The sequence below is a fragment of the Podarcis erhardii genome, assembly GCF_964252035.2.
Source record: "Podarcis erhardii genome assembly, chromosome: 11".
Taxonomy (NCBI): Eukaryota; Metazoa; Chordata; class Lepidosauria; order Squamata; family Lacertidae; genus Podarcis; species Podarcis erhardii.
This window is the reverse complement of record NC_138501.1, coordinates 6,618,031-6,640,229: the sequence shown is the minus strand read 5'-3', so window position 1 is coordinate 6,640,229 and position 22,199 is coordinate 6,618,031. Positions and strand designations below refer to the sequence as shown.

Sequence of the window (22,199 nt, the reverse complement as noted above, 5' to 3'; positions counted from 1 at the left end):
GGTGCTACTGGAAGGAATTTTTTTACTTTGTTTTGGTATATCTGACTTTTTGAATGCCACTTCTCCAACCATATTGAGAAAGTTTCTGGTAGCTTGCAGGTTTGCAGCTTCATCTTTAATTGAAGAAAACCATCCTAGAACAGAATTCCTCCCCTTGGATTCAAGAGGCAGGGCAAAGACGGCAGATCTCCTGATTCATTTGGAAGGTTTTTAAAAACATTAGAAGAGCCCATCTAGTCCACAATAATGTTCTTGCAGCAGCCAGCCAGATGCCTATAGGAAGCCTTCCAGCAGGACCTGAGTCTCATACCACTCTTCCCATCTGCAATTCCCAACAGAATTCAGAGTATTCTGGTATTTGGAGGCATACAGCCTCCAACAGTAGAGGCTGAACAAAGCCATCATGGCTAGAAGCTATCAATAGCCTTATTCTCCATGGATATCTGGTCCTCTTTTAAAGCAATCCACCTTGGTGGCCATCACTATGTTATGTTTTATGTTACACTATGTTACTGTTCATAGGCTGCCTTTTGGCCAAAAAATGCCTCCAAGACAGCTCATAAAGAGTAACAAACAAATACAGGGTGGAATTCAGTATTGCGCTATGGTGAACATATTGACAGCGCAAGCATTACAGCTTGCCAGATGGAACAACGCCCCACTTCCCCATCCTCACTGCTCTGGAGGCTCTGCTAATACCATCACCACCACTGCTCAAGCCAATATCTGGTTACAGTAGTATGTATGATTAGGACTGTGGAGACCTAGGCTCAGATCCCCATTCAACCATGAAGCTTACAGGGTACGTGTGCCAGTCACACCCACTTAGGCAAGCCTATCTCACAGGTTTGTTGAGAGTAAGATGGGTAAGTGAAGAGAACTCTATACCCCACTTTTCATTTTGTTCTGTGTATATCGCAATGTTCTTTTGCTGCTACGGCCGATGGCTGACGCAAATAAAGTTTCATTCATTCATTCTATACCCCACTTTGAGTTCTTTGGGAACCATTTTTTTACGTCTCTAAAGGTACACACAAGCCCGCCAACATATTCGCTCAACAGAGTAATGGCTGGATTTCGAACCCGTAGCCAAATAGTGTTGGATCATGTAGAAGAACAAGATGAAGTTCTTCATTGCTGCTTTTCTGATCACAGTGATGAAGATGAAAGAAATGCCAAGAACAGAAAGAGAACCCTATTTAGGTACATGTTTTGTCCTGTTTTATGCCTGTGTATGTAGGAGGAAATACTGACCTACTACAAACCTGGGTCAAAATGTAAATGCATATCAGTGTTATGCTAGGCATTCATACAAAGCTGAATGTACAGGTGATTAGCATTGGAGTAGCTCCAGGTTGTAACAGAGATGTACTTGAATAAATAGGGCTGGCCTGTTAAATATGTGTCTTTTAGCATAGGGCATTGAGGTGGGTATAAGGCAGAATCAGTGGAATTCTAGCTATGCACCAGTAGAACAAACCAGAAGGCAACTTGGCTACAAAGGAACGTCAGAGCATTCAGTGTAATTATTTTTAGTAGTACCCAACCCATCTGACTGGGTTGCCCCAGCCACTCTGGGCAGCTTCCAGCATATATAAAAAAATGTAGTAAAACATTAAACTATAAAACACTTCCTATAAAGGGCTACCTTTCGATGTTTGCTAAATGTTATATAATTACTCACCTTCTTAACATCTGATGGGAAGGCATTCCACAAGGTGGGCGCCACTACCGAGAACGCCGTCTGCCTGGTTCCCTGCTTATGGATTTGGCAATCATGTGAAGCATTGCCAGAGAAAAACACCTCATACATGTGGTCTCAAAACTGTATTTGTAGGGTTTAATCAATTAAAATGCGTGGTTTAATTTTACTCTAGACGCTCCTTAAATCGTACATGGACACGAAAACAAGCTCCTCCCAGCTCTACACATGAACCAAAAGAGATGCAGCACAATTCCATTTCACAAAATGAAAACATTTTACAGATGGAAACTGATACAGGTAAGGAAAGGAAATGGATGCTACGATGCAAAAACATTTTCATGTATCATGCATTCTACTAATAATTATTAGGGACATTAGGGTCCAACGAGTAGCATTGGTCTTGTAGTGTGGAAGCATTGATCAGGATCTGTAAGATTAATTTGGGAGTGTTGTCATTTGCCCTAGGGTGCTAACCTATTGTAATCTTTTCAAAACTCAGCAAAAAATACATAAAAAGGAATAGAAGTTGCCATCATATTATTATTTATTAACTTTCTGTTGTTGTTTAGTCGTCTTAGCCGTGTTTGACTCTCTGTGACCCCACGAACCAGAGCATGCCTTGGAAACTCTCACTTTCTTCTCAAAGTTCCTTTTTTATGTATGTCCATGGAGTTTTCTTGGCAAAATACTGGAGTGGTTTGCCAGTTCCTTCTCCAGGTGGATCACATTTAGTCTAAACTCTCAGCTATGACCTGTCCGTCTTGGGTGGCCCTGCACGGCATCATAGCTCATAGCTTCTCTGAGTTATTCAAGCCCTTTGCCACAACAAGGCAGTGATCCATGAAGGGGTAAATTTCTATACCACCCTTCATTTAAGGATTGCAGTATCTACTTCACAACATTGATTGCTCATGTTCAAATGCGAGTGGCATTGGATGTGCCTTTTACCATGTTCTAGCACAACATACTACCACAAACATATTAACCAATGTGGCACAAATTGTTAACCAAGGTCTGTACCAGGTGTGGGGAAGTGGATGTGGCTGGAGGGCTGGATTCTGAGTTGGTTCACCCTCTGTAGACTACTTTGACAAGTGAGTGGTATCTGAGTGTCCTCTCTTGTTCAAAAATATAAATTAATTTTACTTACTAAATATGTAATCTACTTTTGCTCCATGGGTGCTAAAGCAGATTTGTAGCTAAAAATCTCTTTAAGCTCTGAAATGAGCTGTACATTCTTTAAAAGATGATTCTTTTTCCCCGAGGTGCTGATATTGAATGTATTCAGAAAAGTCAAATACTGAATAGGCAGAAATTGAAGAACTCAGAACTAAAGCTTATTGCTGCTAAGCAAAAAATGAGTGAACTGGCCCTTAATATCAGAATGAAGGAAGAACTTATTAAAGAGCTGGTGAAAACAGGTAACTGGCTTTTGCAAGTTGAATTTTATAAAACTGGAAACATGTCAAAAATGATACCTTAATTACTGTAACAGTCAAACCTCGGTTGTCGAATGTAATCTGTTCCAGAAGCCCGTTCAGCTTTTGAAATGTTCGACAACCAAGACTTCTGATTGGTTGCAGGAGCTTCTTGCACTCAAGCAGAAGCCATATTGGATGTTTGGCTTCCAAAAAACATTCAAAAACCAGAACACACACTTCCAAGTTTTTGGTTTTTGGGAGCCAAAACGTCCCAAAACACAGAATTGATAACTTGGCACGCTATTCAAGGAAATCATCCATATGCACAAGGAGTTCCACTTATGCAACAGAACTTCCTCTCCTCGCCCCATGTCCGTGGGTTAGTAAGTCCATTTCAGTCTAATAAAGTGGTAGGTGGGGAGGACACAACCACAACTTGGAGGAAAGGGTGGTGATATATATGTGTACAGAGAGAGAGAGATAAAGATTAATAGGTCTGTGGGTTTTTTTAAAAAAGGGAAGAAGTTCCTTTTGACCAGTGAGCTGCTACATTGTCAAAAGTTACAACTGATGCCTTTGCTTTTAATTTGTGGATGTTTAAGGTAATGATGCCCAATCTGTAAGTAAGCAGTATTCACTGAAAGTAACACAACTTGAGCACGAAGCAGAGCAGGCCAAAATGGATTTAGCTGAAACACAAAAGCAACTGCAGGAGCTAGAGAACAAGGAACTACGAGACATTGCTGAAAAAGCCAGGTTACAAAAAGAATTTAGAAAGAAGATGGATACAGCAAAGCTAAAAGTACAGGTATGTGTAGTTGGGAAACTAATTTTCCAATTTCCCTACATGGCAAGTTAACGTAGGATCTTATGGAGCCATTGATCAGGAAGTCATTGGTTTGGAATTACTAGGCAACACCTATGCATACCACTTCTTGTATTGGTACCACCCACAAATCTCTTTCAGACTTGCAGCATATTCCCATCTATTGTGCATTTTGTTTTATTAGCCAGGTAATTCTTCTTGTATAGCCGGGGTGTATGTGCCGTATAAAACCAGCAATGCAAATTAAACTATTTCCCAGGCAATGGACTACTTTTGTGAATATGCAGTGTTAATAAATTCTGCTTCTAGGCAAATACCCATGGCCATGGTTGATTATATTTATACATCACAGTACCCATTGCTCCCCACCCCATGCAAGACTTGGTTTATGTTCTGCCTACCTGATTTTCTTTAAAGTAAAATATATCTTGTACAGCTTGCCTTTCTACTTAAAAACAACAACTCTCCAAGGAAGCTTAACAAAAGCCACATAATTAAACATATTAAAGTGGTCCACTTTACAATTATAAACAACACAATAATAGTTCAATACAGTATAGCAATATGGACTAAACTGGCTATGTTGCATTAGGACTTGCAAAGAAAACAGCAGGACACTAAGAAACTGGCATCGCTGTCCACCCAGAATGAGAAACGTGTAACTGAACTGGAGCAGAATGTCAGTCACATGAAAAATCAACAAGCCCAGCTTCAGAAAAGATTGCAAGAGGAGAGTGAAAAAAAGAAAAGCTTGGAGGCAGAAATTCAGCAGGGCCAGCTGCAGATAAAGGCAAGAGATTTCATTTCTGTATGTCCTAATAAAACTGTAACACAGTGGTGCCTCGCAAGACGAAAAGAATCCGTTCCGTGAGTCTCTTCGTCTTGCGGTTTTTTCGTCTTGTGAAGCAAGCCCATTAGCGGCTTAGCGGATTAGCGCTATTAGCGGCTTAGCAGATCAGCTGATAAGCGGCTTGGTGCCTTAGCGGATCAGCTGATAAGCGGCTTAGCTGATAAGCGGCTTAGCGGATCAGCTGATAAGCGGCTTAGCGGATCAGCTGATAAGCGGCTTAGCGGATCAGCTGATAAGCGGCTTATTGGCTTAGCGGATCAGCTGATAAGCGGCTTAGCGGCTTAGAAAAAGTGGGGGGAGGAAAAAAACCCCCACAGGAACTCGCAAGACATTTTCGTCTTGCAAAGCAAGCCCATAGGAAATTTGTTTTGCGAAGCACCTCCGAAACGGAAAACCCTTTCGTCTAGCGGGTTTTCCGTCTTGCGAAGCACCACTGTACCAGTTTCATAGCCTTCTGTGAGACATATCTTTGGCACTTTTCCTGTAGAACATCATGCAGTACTAAGATGATTTTTGTGTCATTTGTAAACCAGGTAATCCCTGGTTCAAATTTCACACCGGCTCTGAATGCACTAGGTAACCTAGGCAAATTGCTGTCTCTCAGGATCACCACCCACCCGCCCTGGGTATGAAGTAATAAAAACCTGCCTTACAGTGTTCTTTGTAAAGATTACTGCATCCAAAGAACTCTGAAGATTCGGAAGCGATACATGCACAACTTTTCCTGATATTTATATTTTGAAATACTTGTAACCCATCAGTTTGTTTTAAGACTCATATGTTAGAACTTCCAGTGCTGTAACAAATACTTTCTGTTACTAAAATAACAGACATTAACTACCAGGCTAGGTTCAAGGGCCTGGTTCTGGTGTGGAAGGTCCTGTACAGCTTGGGACCAGGATACCTAAAGAATAGTCACATCCAGCCTCTGACGTGAGGAATCCAGGCTGATACCAGGTGGACTAATGGACAATGGTTTAAGGATTGAAACTGGGAAAGGGAGGGAGGGGTTTGGGAATCCGAAGGGTGTACAAACATATTTTGATTCTTTTTACTGTTTTTTCTTTTTTGCTTCGTTATAGGGGAATTCGTGTAAGGGAAATTGGGTCGACCTTAGTAAAAGTCTTCAAGCATAATGATTAATGTATATAAGTCAAAATTTGATATATAAATTGAATTAAGTATAATAACAAACTAGGGTTAAAAATTAGGGATAAGAACTTGTTGAATAAATATTTGGACATGGAATACAAGAAGGGGAGGCGAGGGGAAGTCGCGGGAGAAATTATTGAAAATTAGGATTCTAAATGTTGAACGTTTTTTTTAACTTTGTCTTTTCTTTTTTGCTTTTTTCTTTTTCTTTTTTATTTCTTGGTTTTTGTGCATAAATAAATATCATTTTTTTTAAAAAAAGAATAGTCACATCCTTTATATGTCCGGTCAACCACTGCACTCTGCAGGAGAGGGTTTCCTGCAAATACCATCTTATTAGGAGGTCCGTTCCACACAATATTGGCTTTTGACCTTTAGTGTTCTGTTGAATATTAAACAGGTACTATCTCTGTTATCTTTTCAGCACCCACTAAAGAACTTCCTCTTTAAACCAGCCTTTTTCTTTCCCAAGCTGCAACTGTACTGGAATTGTTTTTGGATATTTTAATTGTTTTATTGCTTCTCTGATTTCCGCCCTGGGCTCCTTTGAGAGGAAAAGGAGGATATAAATTTAATAAATATATATAGAATAACAACTAAACTTTAGTTTTCCTTTCAAAAACTGAGCTAATGTGTAAAAAGGATTCTTCCTTTACTTACAGGAGCTCCAGCAAAAGACAGAGCAGCAGGAAAAGATTCTAAAACTAAAAGATGAAGAAATTGCTGCATTTAAGAGAAAAAACTCATCTGAAACCACTCAGCAACTGCAGGTATGCAATATTTTGTAAAGTTGGCAAGTTGAAATGCATGCTACTGACTGATTTTTGTGGCAGAAGCATCGTCTTTTGCTAGGATTTACTGTAAAGCTCAAGGGCTGCAACTTAATAACTTAATTTTTTTAATAGAAATTCACAAGGAAAAAATGCTTCTTTAATTGAAAACAACAACAACAAGATATTACAGTGTTTCAGTTATTTGGTGTGCTTAATCAACCAATTTTTAACTGTACCATTAAAAACCCTCTGGTTGATTAAGCAATTACTAAAAAGCTTGAGATGCAATTCTTAACATGTACACTGCCCTGCAAGCCACACAGATGGAGACTATGTTGACATGTAGGGCTTGAAATAAGCAGGGTTCTTTTTTTGCAGAGCGCTTTTATATATAACACTTTGCAAAGGTGCATTCCTTCTGACAATAATGTTGCTTAACACAAAAGTTGCTATTTGTGCTGTGTGGACGTACAGGTGGGCATGTTTACAAAGTAATCTGCATCAATGTTCTATGCTCCCCTCCTCTGTTAAAACAGAGTCACTCATATATACCTTTTCAACAGAAAAGGGTTGGGATATAGTACAGGGTGCCTTTTATGGTTGCCACTCCTGCTGCTCTAGGGTCATTCCACACCAAATCACCTGGAGCCTCGAGTCTGACACTTATTGCCTAAATCCTTTGGTTTCATTCACAAGAAACTTTTTAAGACATTTTTAAAGTACAAAAATAAATGAATACATTTTTTTCTTGCTGATTCAGAAAGGTCATATTGCATACAGTGGTCAAAACAGCATCACTGACCATATTACATGTACAGTGGTACCTCGGGTTACATACGCTTCAGGTTACATGCGCTTCAGGTTACAGATGCTTCAGGTTACAGACTCCACTAAACCAAAAATAGTACCTCAGGTTAAGAACTTTGCTTCAGGATGAGAACAGAAATCATGTTCCGGCGGCATGACAGCACTAGGAGGCCCCATTAGCTAAGAACAGACCTCCAGAACGAATTAAGTTCTTAACCCGAGGTACCACTGTATGGGAAACAAAATAGCTTTGACTATATCATTGCAGAAGTGTTTTACACACAAAAATGAACAAGGGCTCTGAGACGTACTTTGTTTTTATTAAATAATCAATAAAACTTAATTTTTAAAATAACTTCAGATGACATTGTAACATAATAGGGTACAGTTTTAACTATTCTCACAAATGTGTGAGTTATTTCAGGCTCAAAGAGCCCTTAAACCTGTCCAAAAAAAGTATTACAAATTGTAAAACACACCTCAAAATCTATTTATTTTATAACCACAAAAACACCCTCCTTATTTTTAAAACATAACAAGTACATGGTTAGCCCATTCTACAACAAAAGTATGATAGGCGTGTTAGTTGTAGTTTGCGCACTATGGCTTATCGAACCTACCGGGAATAAAATGACAAAAAATCACATTGAATGGTCAGTGACGCTTTTCCATTTTTATACCTTATTTTGAAAGAGACCACAATTAGCTTTACTTTGATACCAAAATAAGCCCAGTCGGTTGAAAAATAAGCGAAACTGGATGGTTTTTTTCTAAACTGATGCAGAAATTGCATTAGCCTAAATCATGCAAAAAATGAAATTTTAAAAAAATTCTCCTGTGCCCAATTTTGGACCAAAAATTCTTTTAAAATTAATTTGAGGTTATCTGATAGGTATCTACACACACACACACACACACAAATAAAAAAATGAAGAAAAACTGAGTCGTGAGAGCATGGTCAAGTATTAAAATCAGGTATGGAATGACCCTCTAGAAAGAGACTCCATAAGGTCATAATGTCCCTACTGTAAGTCTGGATCCAACTGAGTGTTTTGGGTTTTTTTGTAATTTGATCTATATACAAAGGTTTCATATGAAACTGTCCTTTTACTGAGGTTTTCCAATGTGTAGAGTTGATTGATTATCAGTTTATTTCATTAAATTAAATATCTAGATGGCAGTTCAGTACTTAGTCAACTGAAACCAAACAACTGTCTGGTCTTAGTTCCTCCCCTTTTAGACATGTCAATATTAGGTCTTGTCCAAGAAATCTGAGATTGTGCTTTTTTTTTTTTTAATGTGGGAAAAGTGACTTTGTTGAAGACCATGTATCTGAGAATATGAACATATACAAGATTCCTCTGTTTTCTTCCTTGCCTTGATAAAGAAATTAGAAGAGAAGAAGAAATGGCTGGATGAAGAGCTAGAGAAAGTTTTGCATCAGCGGCAAGAGTTAAAAAATTTGGAGGAAGATTTAAAGAGACGAGAAGCTATCATTTCCAAGAAAGAAGTGCTGACACAAGAGAAGAGCCATTTGGAAATTAAAAAACTGAGATCCAGCCAGGTGCCTTATTTTTGTAATAATGCTTGCTGTTGTCTAATTGAAGAGGTGTCATGGACACTCCCCAGCAAAACGAATGCACATGGCAGATAGTTGATTCTTTATTGTCAAAGCTGACCACTTACAGTCATTTCTATGGCTCATGCACACCAGTCTTGCATGTAGGCAGCTGTTCCCAGGTCTGTGCTCTATGGAGCAGTTGCAGCAACAGGAGGCCACTTCCCCTCCATCAGTTTACCGTATTTTTCGCTCTATAGGACGCACTTTTTCCCCTCCAAAAATAAAGGGGAAATGTCCTATGCAGCGAATGCAGGCTTTCGCTGAAGCCTGGAGAGTGAGAGGGGTCGGTGCGCACCGAAGGCTTGCGGATAGCAGCCTGAAGCCCGGGGAGCGCAGCGCCAACTCCTGCTGCGCTCCCCGGGCTTCAGGCAGCTATCCGCAAGCCTTCTGAGCGCAGCGGGAGTTCCCGCCGGGCTCCAAAGGCTTGCAGATAGCACCCTGTTCTGGGGGCTTCCCCAGCCCCGCAAGCTCCGGGAGCGGAGGCGAGGTTGCACGCAATCTTGCTGCCGCTCCTGGACCTGTTTTGGGGGCTGGGGTCGGGGGAAGCTCAGGCTTCCCCCACACTAGCCCTGTGGATAAAAACGAGGCCAAGACAGCGAGCGGGATCCATTTGGCTTTTGCCAAAGCCACGCCAGGCCTCTACTGGCTGGAGAGGTTGCTCGTGGCTAAAGAGGAAGCCAAGACAGCCAGCGGGATGGAATTTTTTTTCTCTTTATTTCTCCCCTCTAAAAACTAGGTGCGCCCTATGGTCCGGTGCGCCCTATGGAGCGAAAAATACGGTATGTATTTTTCCCCAAAAGATGCCATGCATGCAGCCTAAGACTGCGTGGAAGTTGCTTCTGCTCTTCCCACTTATCTCCTGGTTCTAGGAGACAGTAGTGCAGGAGACAGTTGTAAAGCACCCACTTCACTTGCCTGGCCAGGGTTTGGCTCCTCTTCTTCTGACCTATTTTGTGCTCCACCTTACTGCTCTGAAGCTTCCCCTGCCTCCAGCTCTTGCCACCTGGCTGGTACAGTTCCACACAGATCACTTGTCCAGACTCCAGCCCCTCTCCCCTCGGCAGCATCCTGCCATTCCCCTACAGGCATCCCCAACCTCGGCCCTCCAGATGTTTTGGGACTACAACTCCCATCATCCATAGCTAACAGGACCAGTGGTCAGGGTTGATGGGAATTGTAGTCCCAAATCATCTGGAGGGCCGAGGTTGGGTTTGCCTGCCCTACATGGTGTTAGTGAAAACAGCACTCTGCTGCTATGGTCAAGAGGTTGAGGTTCAGGCAAAATATACATAACTCTCCCCTCCCCTTTTTTGTAAATTTGGGCTACGCCCATACGGGGTGAGATCTCACGTTATGGCTAGCTCAGATCTGGTTTTCAATGTGTGCATTGGTGCAAGGACTTTTTACATTTTCTGCCTAATTCCTAAACCACACATCCACGCTAGTGGGCACTCTTTGACGGGGATAAATGTGCTTTGTACATACACACCCTCCATTACCATTTTTTTCCAAATTGGACAGGTGTGCAGGTATTTCTTTACCAATGCACACACACCTCTCTCTATGCTTACCTCTTTTTATTTGCAATGAAAAGAGAGTCCTGCAGAAATTTCCCCCTGGATCTGTCACCGAACAGCCAGCTGAGGAAGTCTGCCTGCCTGCTTTCCTCCCTCTCTTCCCTGGTGTGCTCTCCTTTCAGTAGGTGATGGCTTTCTAAGAAACCCTTATATAACTCAAATGTATTGCAAAGATGCTCCACCTCAGGACCCTTCTGATTAGGGAGTTCTGCAGCACAAGTTGAAGGGAAGGAAGATCTCTGAAAATGGAGCAGAGGCAGCTTCCACAAGCAGGAGCTCAGCTCGCTGGGATCGCTCCCTCAGCCCCATCCAGCACAGTCCCCTGACCTTGGGAAGCCATGGGAATCCAGCCCTGTTGCATTCAATTAGCTCTGGATCCAACCCTATACTGTCAGTGAACTTTGGAAGGATTTGTGTGTTAGTTGCTAAAACTTCTGCAAGTGCAGAGTTTCCATAGGCATGATATAGACCATATTCATTGTATTGTTTTGTAATCAAGCACTCTCTAATAAAGTGGCTATTATGTTCTATTTCGGGGAGGGGTATCCTAAAATAGATTTTGTTTTCAATTGTGGCTTTATAGGCCCTCAATAAAGACAGCTTAAGACTATCGACTCGTCTGAGTATGCTGAATCAGGAGTTGTGTGACAAAAATATGCAGCTTCAGAGCAGCAGCACTGATGAGCAAGAAAAGATTATGGGAGAGATCCAGGCTCTACAAAAGGAAAGGGATCAGCTGTTGAACAGAAGGAATAGTGTGGATGAGAAACTGAAGAATGGCCGAGTGTTGTCACCAGAAGTAAGTAAACTTTTCCATTCAGTTAAGCACAATTATCAACCAATCGGAATGACTCTCTTATATTAATGGTAGCTAAAGAGCTAGTGTTTGGAAATGCTAAAATAGAAATGAACCCCAGTTTTTAAAACATAGTTTAAAAAATAATTGTGAGGATACATATCTAAATGACACTGAATTCAGAGCATACATACATTGTAGTAAGTTCATTCAACTCAATGAGACTTAATTCTCGGGAAGCATTCAGAGCACCAGGATGTACTTTAATAGCACAATTTTAGAAGTCTGACACTGAAGGACCGAACATTTTTTATGTATGCAACAACGGCAGCAAGGATACTCATCGCTAAGAACTGGAAAACTCAAGATCTACCCACACTGGAAGAGTGGCAGATGCAACTGATAGACTATATGGAACTAGCCGAGATGACCGGCAGAATCTGAGACCTGGGAGAAGAGAGGGTTGAAGAAGACTGGAAGAAATTTAAGATTTATCTACAAAAATATTGTAATTTGGTTGAATGTTAAGAAGGATGCTAGATCATAAATAATTGTCCACCACTGAATTAGATTTGATTTTGACGATAAGTGAGATTAAGGAAAATATAAATTTTTTGGAGAACTGCTAGATTTTATTTAAATGAGCGGATATAAGGTTTTAAACAAGATGATAATTTGCTTGTAAAAATTTTATAACGATGTAAGTGGGAGCGGGAGACGTGAGGGAGTCCAAAGAAGTGATGAAACTATGTCATGATATAAGTAATGTTGTTTATTATTTATGTATTGTATTCAAAACTTTAATAAATATTTATATATATAAAAAAAAGACACTGAAATGAACCTACATGAGGAATGGATACTATTACCACTTGTATCTCCAGGCTGATTTTCCTAGTGCTGCAAACATGTAAACAATTTGGGGACTTTTGACCACAGGTTGGCAGTAAGAGAACTCTTATTTCATGCTGACATTAATCATGTGAAGGATTTTTCATTATATTGCAAAATATCCCAGGGGAAAGCAACCCTATCGAATAGTATTGCCACCACCTCTAAAGCCCCCAAATGTAGAGGCAGGGGAAGCCCAAGTTGTTTCTGGGTTCTTTTGGCTCTTGTCTTTGTGAATCCCAACAGTCTGGCCACTGTCTTTTGAGCCCCAAGTCCAGTAGCGTATGGCCAAGCAGCCATATACCAGATTCAGAGCCAGGCTTACCTTAAAAAGCCACACGAAGAGTAAATGAAATATTTTATTGAGGTTACAAACAACAGAATAAGAACACTTTACCAATAAAAGGCACTTAAGGAAGGCTCACCATGTAAATACACTTTTGGGAATTAAAGTACAGAACAAAATAACAAAGCTACCGGTAGCTTGCCTCACCCTCATCACAGCCATTAAAGCAAGCTGCTTCAGGCACATGTGGCTGTTGCAATACATAATCCTTCATCTGATTGAAGGCCACTAGATCCGGGTCAAAAAGATCTGGATATAGAAGGTTATATTTTCCTTTAGCCAATCAGGGTGCAGGGGCATATTTCCCTAGCATTAGAGGGTGTGCATGCTGGAAGACAATGCAGCTACTCTGGATTTCAGCGCAGTCATTGTGATCTGGACACAATCTTGCATGGGGCACTCACACATGTGGCAAAATGGACCAATTAATGGATTAGTCTTCCCCAACAGCCTGCACCCAGAATCCTAAGTAAAAATTTTAAACTGAGCCAAAGAACTGGGGATTCCTTTACACAGCTTAATTTAAACTATATACTGTATTTTTCCATGTAAAAGACGACATTTTTTGCTTTTAAAAAATTAGCAAAATCTTCTATATGCCATTTAGAAAACATGGTCATATGCATGTTGTTTGGAATGTATTTTTAACGTTGACAGATTTTAATAATATTTCAAACCTTTTCCAATAGCCTTCTGCTGTGAACCGTAACGATTTGATAATCTCTGCTCCCTTGCCAGGAGGAACATGTTTTATTTCAGCTTGAAGAAGGGATTGAAACCTTAGAAGCTGCCATCGCTTACAAGAATGAAAGTATCCAGAATCATCAGGACTCCATCAGAGCCTCCTCTCAAATCCTCACACAGAGTGAGGCCAACGTGATGGGAAAGCTGGTTTCCTTGTCTGCTACAGAGCTGAGAGCAATTCTTTTAAAGTATTTTAATAAGGTTTGTTATTTGAACAATTTATAACAGAGAAAATTCTGAGCATTCTTTCGGTTGGCATAAAATGGCTTCATGGAGCACTTTCTTTTGTTAATTAGTGATCGTTGTGAAGATATTTAATTCTAAATAGGGTGTATTTCATACACACTGTATATTCTGAAGCATTGGTAGGGGTGTGAAGCCCTTCTTCTCTTTTCATGGGCTGGTGGTAGGAACCCAGAAGAAGAAAAGTGTGGTAGTGAGAAAGCAATTGAGGGTGGAAGGGGAAAGAGGGGAAGACCTCTGCAAGCGATCAGGTAAAAGCTCAGGCAAGAGTGATGTTGCCCTGTCCCGGCAGCCCACTGTGAGCAAGCGTGAGAAATAGGGATGTCAGAAAAACGTAATGCCACCATGAACTCTGGCCCTACCCACCACTGGCTGTGGCCCCTAACAGATTATCTCTGAGGCAATGTAGCTTTTGAGAGAAGAAAAGGTTCCCCATTCCATCATAAAAGATTACAGTGGTGCCTCGCAAGACAAAATTAATCCGTTCCGCGAGTCTCTTCGTCTTGCGGGTTTTTTGTCTTGCAAAGCACGGCTATTAACGGCTTAGCAGCTTAGCGGCTATTAATGGCTTAGCGGCTTTAAGAAAAAGGAAACAAACTCGCAAGAACTCGCAAGACGTTTCGTCTTGCGAAGCAAGCCCATAGGGAAATTCGTCTTGCGAAGCACCTCAAAAAACGGAAAACTCTTTCGTCTAGCGAGTTTTTCGTCTTGCGAGGCATTCGCCTTACAGGGCACCACTGTACCTTGCAAACTGTGAGTGATATCCATTGTGTCATACTCAGAGTACGCACATTTAAATCTGTTAACTTAAGCAGGTCCACTCTGAGAATCACTGATTGGATATTGTCCTCTTGATAAAAAACATGTAGCATAGCCATAGATAAAGCCCAGTATGTTTTGTTTCTGTTTGTTTTTCTTTTTGGAAGTTTGACAGTTGTGGAATCTATGATGGAGTTAATAAATTATATATGTTTCCTGGGACATTTGGATTGGATGATTCAATTGACTTTCAACTCAAGTACAGTATGGGACTCAGAATATCTTATTAGTGAGACTATATAAATGGTGAAAGATGTACAGTGATGTATTAGCTTTCCACCATATTATTTCATACTTTGACTCGTTACAAATATGACCTCCATATTTCATTATTTTTTTGAAGTGTGATTGCCTGATTTCCATGGCCAGGCAAGCTTTGATTTGGAAAAAGGAAAGGCTGTTTCTTTTTTAGGTTGTCGGTCTCCGTGAGACTGAACGCAGATTGCAACTTCAGGCAGAAGAAATGGGAATGAGGGTAACAGAAAAAGAGAACATAGTAAGAGAACTTGAATCGGCACTTGAGCACCTCATGCTTCAGTGTGACAGGCGTCTGACCCTCCAACAGAAAGAACATGAGCAAAAGATGCAATTAATATTGCTTCATTGCAAAGGTATTTTGGCTTTGAGAACTTTGAAGTAACATCTGGTTAATAATGATCGTGGGAAGCAGGATGTCAGTCTGATCCAACAGGATTCTTCTACTGTTCCTAAATTTGAAATTATATCTAGTCACTACTAAAAGTGTAATTCCATCAGAAACGTTCATATGACATGTAAGATTTGTATATTTTACAGTGGTATGAAATTACAAATTTCATTTCAAGTATTCCATTATCACTTCACTCTCTTGCAATCCAAGGATATAATGTCCAAGAATCTTATGCTCATCCCCCCAAATTCCTACCCAGATTTAGGCAGCCAGACAGTGCCTGGCCCACCAGGCACTGGATTTTATTTTAAGATGCAAAACATAATTGTAACAAGCAGAAGTATTGAAAGTAAACTTGTCTGGGTTCCCTATCCCTAATCTATAAGAATGCAAATGTTCAGATTTGCTTAATATCCCCCCCACTACTCAAATAAGTCACATCTTAAACTTGTTAATGATTATCTTCCTTTGAGCTGAAGTATTAGTATTATGATTATCATTTTTCTCTCTCATCCTTACAGCTTCAATTATTTTTCTTTCCCCCATCTCTCCTTCCCTCCCCCCACTGCTAATCTGTTTTCATTTGTAAGAACAGTACCTATATTTCTGCTGCACTTCTACTAAACATGATTCCTAGATTTATACATTTAAACATATTGTAGCGCTTAACATTTACACTTTGAGACAAATTACAAATGAGATGCAGCATACACGATCTGGAACTCTGTTCATGCTATAATGAAGTTTGAATCTAAACTTAGTTCTGTCTTTCTAGAAGAAGATGGGGAGAGTATTGCAGAAACTTTTAAGACGTATGAAACTAAAGTCCAACAACTGGAAAGAGACTTGTTCTTCTATAAGAAAACTAGCCGTGAATTAAAGAAGAAATTAAAGGAACTGGTTGCAGAATCAATACACCATCCTTTGACACAAAGTAAATATGAGAAGTATTGTAATTCTAAAACATACATAGCTGCAATGTAACTCTTACTCAGCTTGGTAGCAGAACTCCTATTAATCACAATGAAGTAGGATTTATTTTACAATTATCAGTATAGAGGATATTTTAGATTTCAGGTCTCTTTAATTTCCTTAGTAGCTTTCAGATGCATAAAAAAAACATTTTACCCCTTTAACATTTGCTGACTTGGATCATTAAGTTCATACTCAGAAATGGAGATGAGGGAAGACAATTTTCAATGATTTTCCCCATGCTCCCTGATTTTCCCACTATTGGGAGGGAGCCTTCTGCAACAACTGGAGAGGTGGTGTTGGGGGCTGCAGGGGAAATGGGCAAAAATAATTTCCTAGCCGTTTCCTCCAGCAAGAGCCCCTGCTAAACTACACTTCCTTCCATGAATGCAGCGAGCCCTTCTGTTTTTACTCTTTTTAATTTTTTTAGCTAGCAGTGTTTATCATTTATTAATTGACACCCTCAAGGGATACTGTAATAACAGCAAACAGTTGAACCAAGTTAGATTCATAACATTACAAAACAGAACAAACCATAATAGTTCCCTCAAAGCATCCAAGCCAACTGCATTTTAAAAAAATATTTCTTTTTAGGTAATTGTTCCAGTGATGGGATACTGAATCGAGAAGAAGTAATTACCTTGTCAGAAGAATTCAAACGGACATCCACACCAACAGGGAAATTAAAAGAAATAAACTCCCCAAGGGGTGATTTAGGAGCACAGCAGAATTCATACAGATTTGAAGAGGAAGCTGCAGAACTGGGACCCAACACATCCAACAGTCACAAAGAGCAAGCAGGAAAAGGACATCAGCCTGCAAAATCTCACCCACAAGTGTGTTGCCCTTCTCAGGCAAGAGAGACTATGACACAGCTTCAAGGAGTAACCCCAGTAAAACTTCCTCGTAAAGAATTGCGCTATATCCCTGCTTCTGAGCTTTCATCAAGGCGTTCCGGCCTTGCAGTTGGTATAAATTCTGCTCCTGCTGATTCTATTGAAATGCTTAGAAAATCTGACTATAATATATAATTATCCTTGTAATATTTTGAAAGCAATTACACAGTTCCCTTTTATTTCCAGTTTATTTCAGGCAGCTACGATATTTGCGTTATTTCACATTGCGTGTCTCACACTGCTGATCATTTATTGTGCCCCATAGAAATCGGAGGCCTTAATAGCAGAGTGATTATATCAGGGGTTGAAGCCAAAGGACTTTTTGTCCTTAAAGAATTAATTTTATTTGTACTGATTTCTCCTTTAGAGTAACTGATGGATTTTTATTCCACGTCTTCATAAATGCATTCTTCTATACCGCAAAGAATCTTAGGGCTGGTTCACAAAATACATTTTTAGCTGCATGAGTTATCATGATCATTCTTGAGTGCATATTTATGAAGACAAACAATGTATAAAAGCAATCACAGTTACAGTCTTATTGTATAGCTGTGAGGGGTGGAAATCACATTAGGTTAAATGCTGCTGACTGTATGATTGGTTATTTTTACACATTATTGGTCCATATGAACATGGTGGTGGTGACAGCCTGGAGCACTCACATGGAAAAAAGAAATCTGGTGTGAACCAGCCCATTGTAATAAAGGTCTTCATAGATACATCAGCAATACTTGGTTTCCAGTCCAGGCATACTTATGCTGAAGTGTGACAAAGCACTTGTGACTGACCAAAGCCTTGGGTTGTGAATGTCCTTTAAAAACAAAACACGACTACAATGTTTCTAAGAAATTAATGTTTTCGCAAGGAAATTTATTTTGCCCAACTCATATTTTAAATGAATATGCTCTCAAACATCAATTTCTCTTTCTTATAACTAACTCTGTTGTTATGTGACTTTGAAACTTTCTGTGGGGAGAAAGTTTTTTTCCATAATAGAAAAGAAACATTTTTATTGGCTCCAGGGAAATTACTCTCTGCTGTGTCACGTATCACTGAGATAGATGTAGATGTGCTGTCAGTGAACTAGGGCAATAAAAAGTTACCCTGCTTGGAAGGGCACAGCTGTGTATCTCTTAGCGTGAAGTACATGATAAGTTAGAAAACTGCTTTGTCTACTCAACCTGGTGTAGACATAACACTTACTGTGGATAAAGGGACCAGGAGCAGACTTGCAGCATATATACTCACTCTTCCTATGATAATTCCCTTGACCCCAGTTTCTCAGTACATAAGGTCATTGTTAGTTCTAGATAAAATGACTCCAGGGGCACTTCTAAATTTTTGTTTTTCTCACTGCTTCCCAAGTTGTTTATTATCTGTGCACAGGACGTGTTTTGTGCACGGAAGGTACTCCAAATCCAGCAGAGGCTCCTACTGGCCAAAGACGGGTGACTTCTCCCATATTGTTCCCCAGCCTCCTGCAGTAAATTTGAAAGACACAGAACGGTCAACTAGCAAAACTGCCTCCACCACCCCCCTTTCCATTGGCTGGAGCATCCCAAGTGGTAGTCCTTTCATGGGGCCTCTAAAATCTAAGCCAATGTGTGCCTAGTTTCTTAAAAAAAAATAAAATAAAATACAGGATTGTATCAAACTCTGTCCCTCTCCCAATAAAAGACACTTTTGATCCAGTAGATGCTTGCATGAGTGGGAGGTCAAAGGTGATTTGGGCAAATTCCCTTATTCCCCCTGCTCTCTCATTCTTTCTATGTTGTTCCAGAGGATCCTTTAGCCTTCTGGAGCAGGGTTGGGAGACATAAAAAGGGAGGAAATTATGGGGGTGAGAAGCTCTCCGGACTCTCTCAGCACCTGGATGAAACCTTTACTACTGATCTTTGGGGTAGACTATTGTGCATTAAATATTTGTCGTGAGTGTGAATGTTCAAATGTACTTTACGGATAGTTAATTGCCATTTTTGCAAATTTGGGCACATCAATCTTTGCACTTCAAAATATTGAGTACACGGCACTCTGCTGGAAGAAGAGTTGTCAATTCTGGCCTTTTCTCCCTCCCCTGCTCTGCCTGCCAGAGTGGCAGGGAACTCTGTTCAAGAGTGTAGGAGATTAATTAATGAAACCCACCTCTATCCTCCTTACTCCAATGGGAGCCTCCTCTGGATATTGTTGCTTTCCATAGGAGTCTGGATCCAGCCCATTCCTTTTAATTATTTTTTGCTTAGGTTGCATTTTTTTTAAAAAAAACTGGATAATATCTTACACAGTTGCTATCCGCTTGTAGGCATCATTAACTTCCAGTAGTGATTCTTAAGAAGAACCCTTTCTGGTCAGGATATCATGTTTTAAGATAGGCTGTGAACATGCTAAAAACCATAGTTCATCCTACTCTGTGCCAGTGTGTCCAACTGCTTTATTTGTAAACTGCTAAAATATTTTACAATTTCTCAAGACGGAAATAATTGTTTTAATTGCATTTGTTATCTTTTGCTTTGTTGAATCGTGATTTGAGTTTTGCAAAGGGGTGTGGTCTTAAGTTCAAATATTTCACTCTCTTAACCCTGCATTGTTTATGTACTTATACAACACAAATACATTCTAAAACACAAAAGGAAGTACAGTAAATGGTTCCTACAGTATGCAACTTCTTTAAAAAGGTGCAGCAAAGGAGGCTGTGTGGGTTGGTCAGTTCACAACATCACAAAGCTAATCAGCACAGTGAACAGCTGCTGTAAAAGTATGGAGCTTTCTTTTTTCTTTTTAACCCTTAACTTGATGCTGGAGAGGAAACCTTTCAGCATGGTTCCACTGTTGAAACAGTATTATCAACTAATTGCTATAAATTACAAATGTCTTAGCTTTCATAACATGTACCCATATACTAAATTAATAATCATATTTTAAAGCATGGGTTTCCAACATGGACACTATGGCTTGCTTGAGGTCTTCCATGGATGTCCATTCCTTAAAGCCTCTTATGTGCTTTTCAAGGATCATTATTAATTTTCTCGGCTCTGACTTTTACACAGCAAGGTGTGTTTGTGGGTAGGTGTGCTCTGTCTCAGGAGCAGGGATAGTAACTTTAAAGGTGTTTTAATCTTCTCACTGCTTTAGGCAACCAATGTGGACACCACCACCTGTTCAGAAAATGTCTTAAGTCATTGCAGCGCACAAGTAGGCATGTCTAAATTGATTTCAGAGATGTAAAGCAGCACTGTTGGCCTAATAAAGTTTGCTTTTTAATTTAGCCTGTGTGTGTGTGTGTGTGTGTGTGTATCTATCTGTACAGTGGTACCTCTGGTTACGTACTTAATTCATTCCGGAGGTCCGCACTTAACCTGAAACTGTTCTTAACCTGAGGTACCACTTTAGCTAATGGGGCCTCCTGCTGCCGCGCCACCAGAGCACGATTTCTGTTTTCATCCTGAAGCAAAGTTCTTAACCCGAGGTACTATTTCTGGGTTAGCAGAGTCTGTAACCTGAAGTGTTTGTAACCTGAAGCACATGTAACCCGAGGTACCACTGTATCTACCTACCTACCTACCTACCTACCTACCTACCTATTGTTGTTTAGTCGTGTCCGACTCTTTGTGACCCCAAGGACCAGAGCACGCCAGTCACTCCTGTCTTCACCTATCTATACCTATCTTTAGATAGGTATAAAAAAGGTAAAGGGACCCCTGACCATTAGGTCCAGTCGTGGCCGACTCTGGGGTTGCGGCGCTCATTTTGCTTTACTGGCCGAGGGAGCTGGCTTACAACTTCCGGGCCATGTGGCCAGCATGACTAAGCCGCTTCTGGCGAACCAGAGCAGCGCACGGAAATGCCATTTACCTTCCCGCCAGAGCTGTACCTATTTATCTACTTGCACTTTGACGTGCTTTCGAACTGTTAGGTGGGCAGGAGGTATAGGTATAGGTATAAGTAGATACAGGGGGGGCCGACTTATAAAAAATATTGGGGGGGCGGGGGCCCATACCGACTTATAAAAAATATTGGGGGGCCCAAGACCTCCAAACCGCTGCTGCTGGGGGAACGAAAGGGGCGAGCCCCGGGCTGCCCCGACCTTAAGTGAACCTGTGAGGGCCCGCCCTTTGCGGCAGCCGATTGGCTGCCGCCGTGGGCAGTGAATATTAATGAGCTAGGGGGAATCCCCGCTTCTCGCGGGGCTGACGCCAGCCCCGCGAGATTGTTGATGGGTCGAGAGCCCGCAACCCCACCCCCTCTCTAGATCGGGAGTGGCTTTGTTTTAACTCATTACTGAATTATCGTCAAACAAGGAAAATAAAAAATACCAACATAATTTTGTGATTTTACAAAGCATAATATATCTAATAATTTTCTTAAATTATTGGGGGGGCAGAGCCCCCCCAAACGAATTTTTGAGGGGGCTCGGGCCCCCTCAGGCCCCATGGAGTCGGCGCCTATGAGTAGATACATAGATACTGTATAGATATATATATGCACACACATGCACACACACACACATATATATATATATACTGTATAGGTATAGGTATAAGTAGATACATAGATACTGTATAGATATATATGCACACACATGCACACACACACACACATATATATATACTGTATAGGTATAGGTATAAGTAGATACATAGATAGATACTGTATAGATATATATGCACACACACACACACACACACACACACACACACACACACATATATATACAGTGTTTCTTTCCGGAGAAACTAACCCTGATTTTTTTGAAAATGTAAAAGAGCATAAATTAAATTGATAAAGCCACAAGTGCGCAGTCAACGCCGACAGCAGGTCAACCACGTGTTTCCCCCCAAAGAGCAACGGAACAGAACCGTTTGGACTCCGGGGGGCGGGACCTTCCCCCGCCCACGGGGCGCACTTAATTGCGGGGGGGGGGGGACGCAAAGAGAAAGCGGCGCCGGCGGCGGCGGCAGCGCACCTGAGGGAGACTGCGGAGTTTTTTGGGGGGGGGCGTCGCCCTCTCGCGCCCCCGCCCCGCCCGCGGCGACCACGTCAGACGTCACAAACCCACTTTGTTGCGCATGCGCCCCCCTTCTCCCCTCCCTCCCTCCGCGTCTCGCGACCCACCC

General features: G+C 41.0%; 1 protein-coding gene and 1 long non-coding RNA gene across 2 annotated transcripts in view; one reads left to right on the top strand and one right to left on the bottom strand.

Moving 5' to 3' along the window:
• Positions 1–20,350, top strand: part of KIF27 (kinesin family member 27) — a 30,713-nt gene extending 10,363 nt beyond the window's left edge. The window contains exons 7-18 of the mRNA XM_081881114.1: positions 1,028–1,203; positions 1,878–2,002; positions 2,971–3,126; positions 3,729–3,934; positions 4,545–4,742; positions 6,617–6,724; positions 8,922–9,098; positions 11,316–11,531; positions 13,504–13,710; positions 14,984–15,182; positions 15,996–16,154; positions 16,787–20,350. Of these exons, the coding sequence (XP_081737240.1) occupies positions 1,028–1,203; positions 1,878–2,002; positions 2,971–3,126; positions 3,729–3,934; positions 4,545–4,742; positions 6,617–6,724; positions 8,922–9,098; positions 11,316–11,531; positions 13,504–13,710; positions 14,984–15,182; positions 15,996–16,154; positions 16,787–17,223 (2,364 nt within the window). The 3' untranslated portion in view covers positions 17,224–20,350. The remainder of the gene's footprint in view (positions 1–1,027; positions 1,204–1,877; positions 2,003–2,970; positions 3,127–3,728; positions 3,935–4,544; positions 4,743–6,616; positions 6,725–8,921; positions 9,099–11,315; positions 11,532–13,503; positions 13,711–14,983; positions 15,183–15,995; positions 16,155–16,786) is intronic.
• Positions 18,427–20,722, bottom strand: LOC309352548. Its single transcript, XR_014161360.1, has 2 exons — positions 20,129–20,722; positions 18,427–18,566 (listed from the first exon to the last, which is right to left on the bottom strand). It is a non-coding gene; the product is annotated as an uncharacterized lncRNA (long non-coding RNA).
• Positions 20,723–22,199: the final 1,477 nt, after the last annotated feature.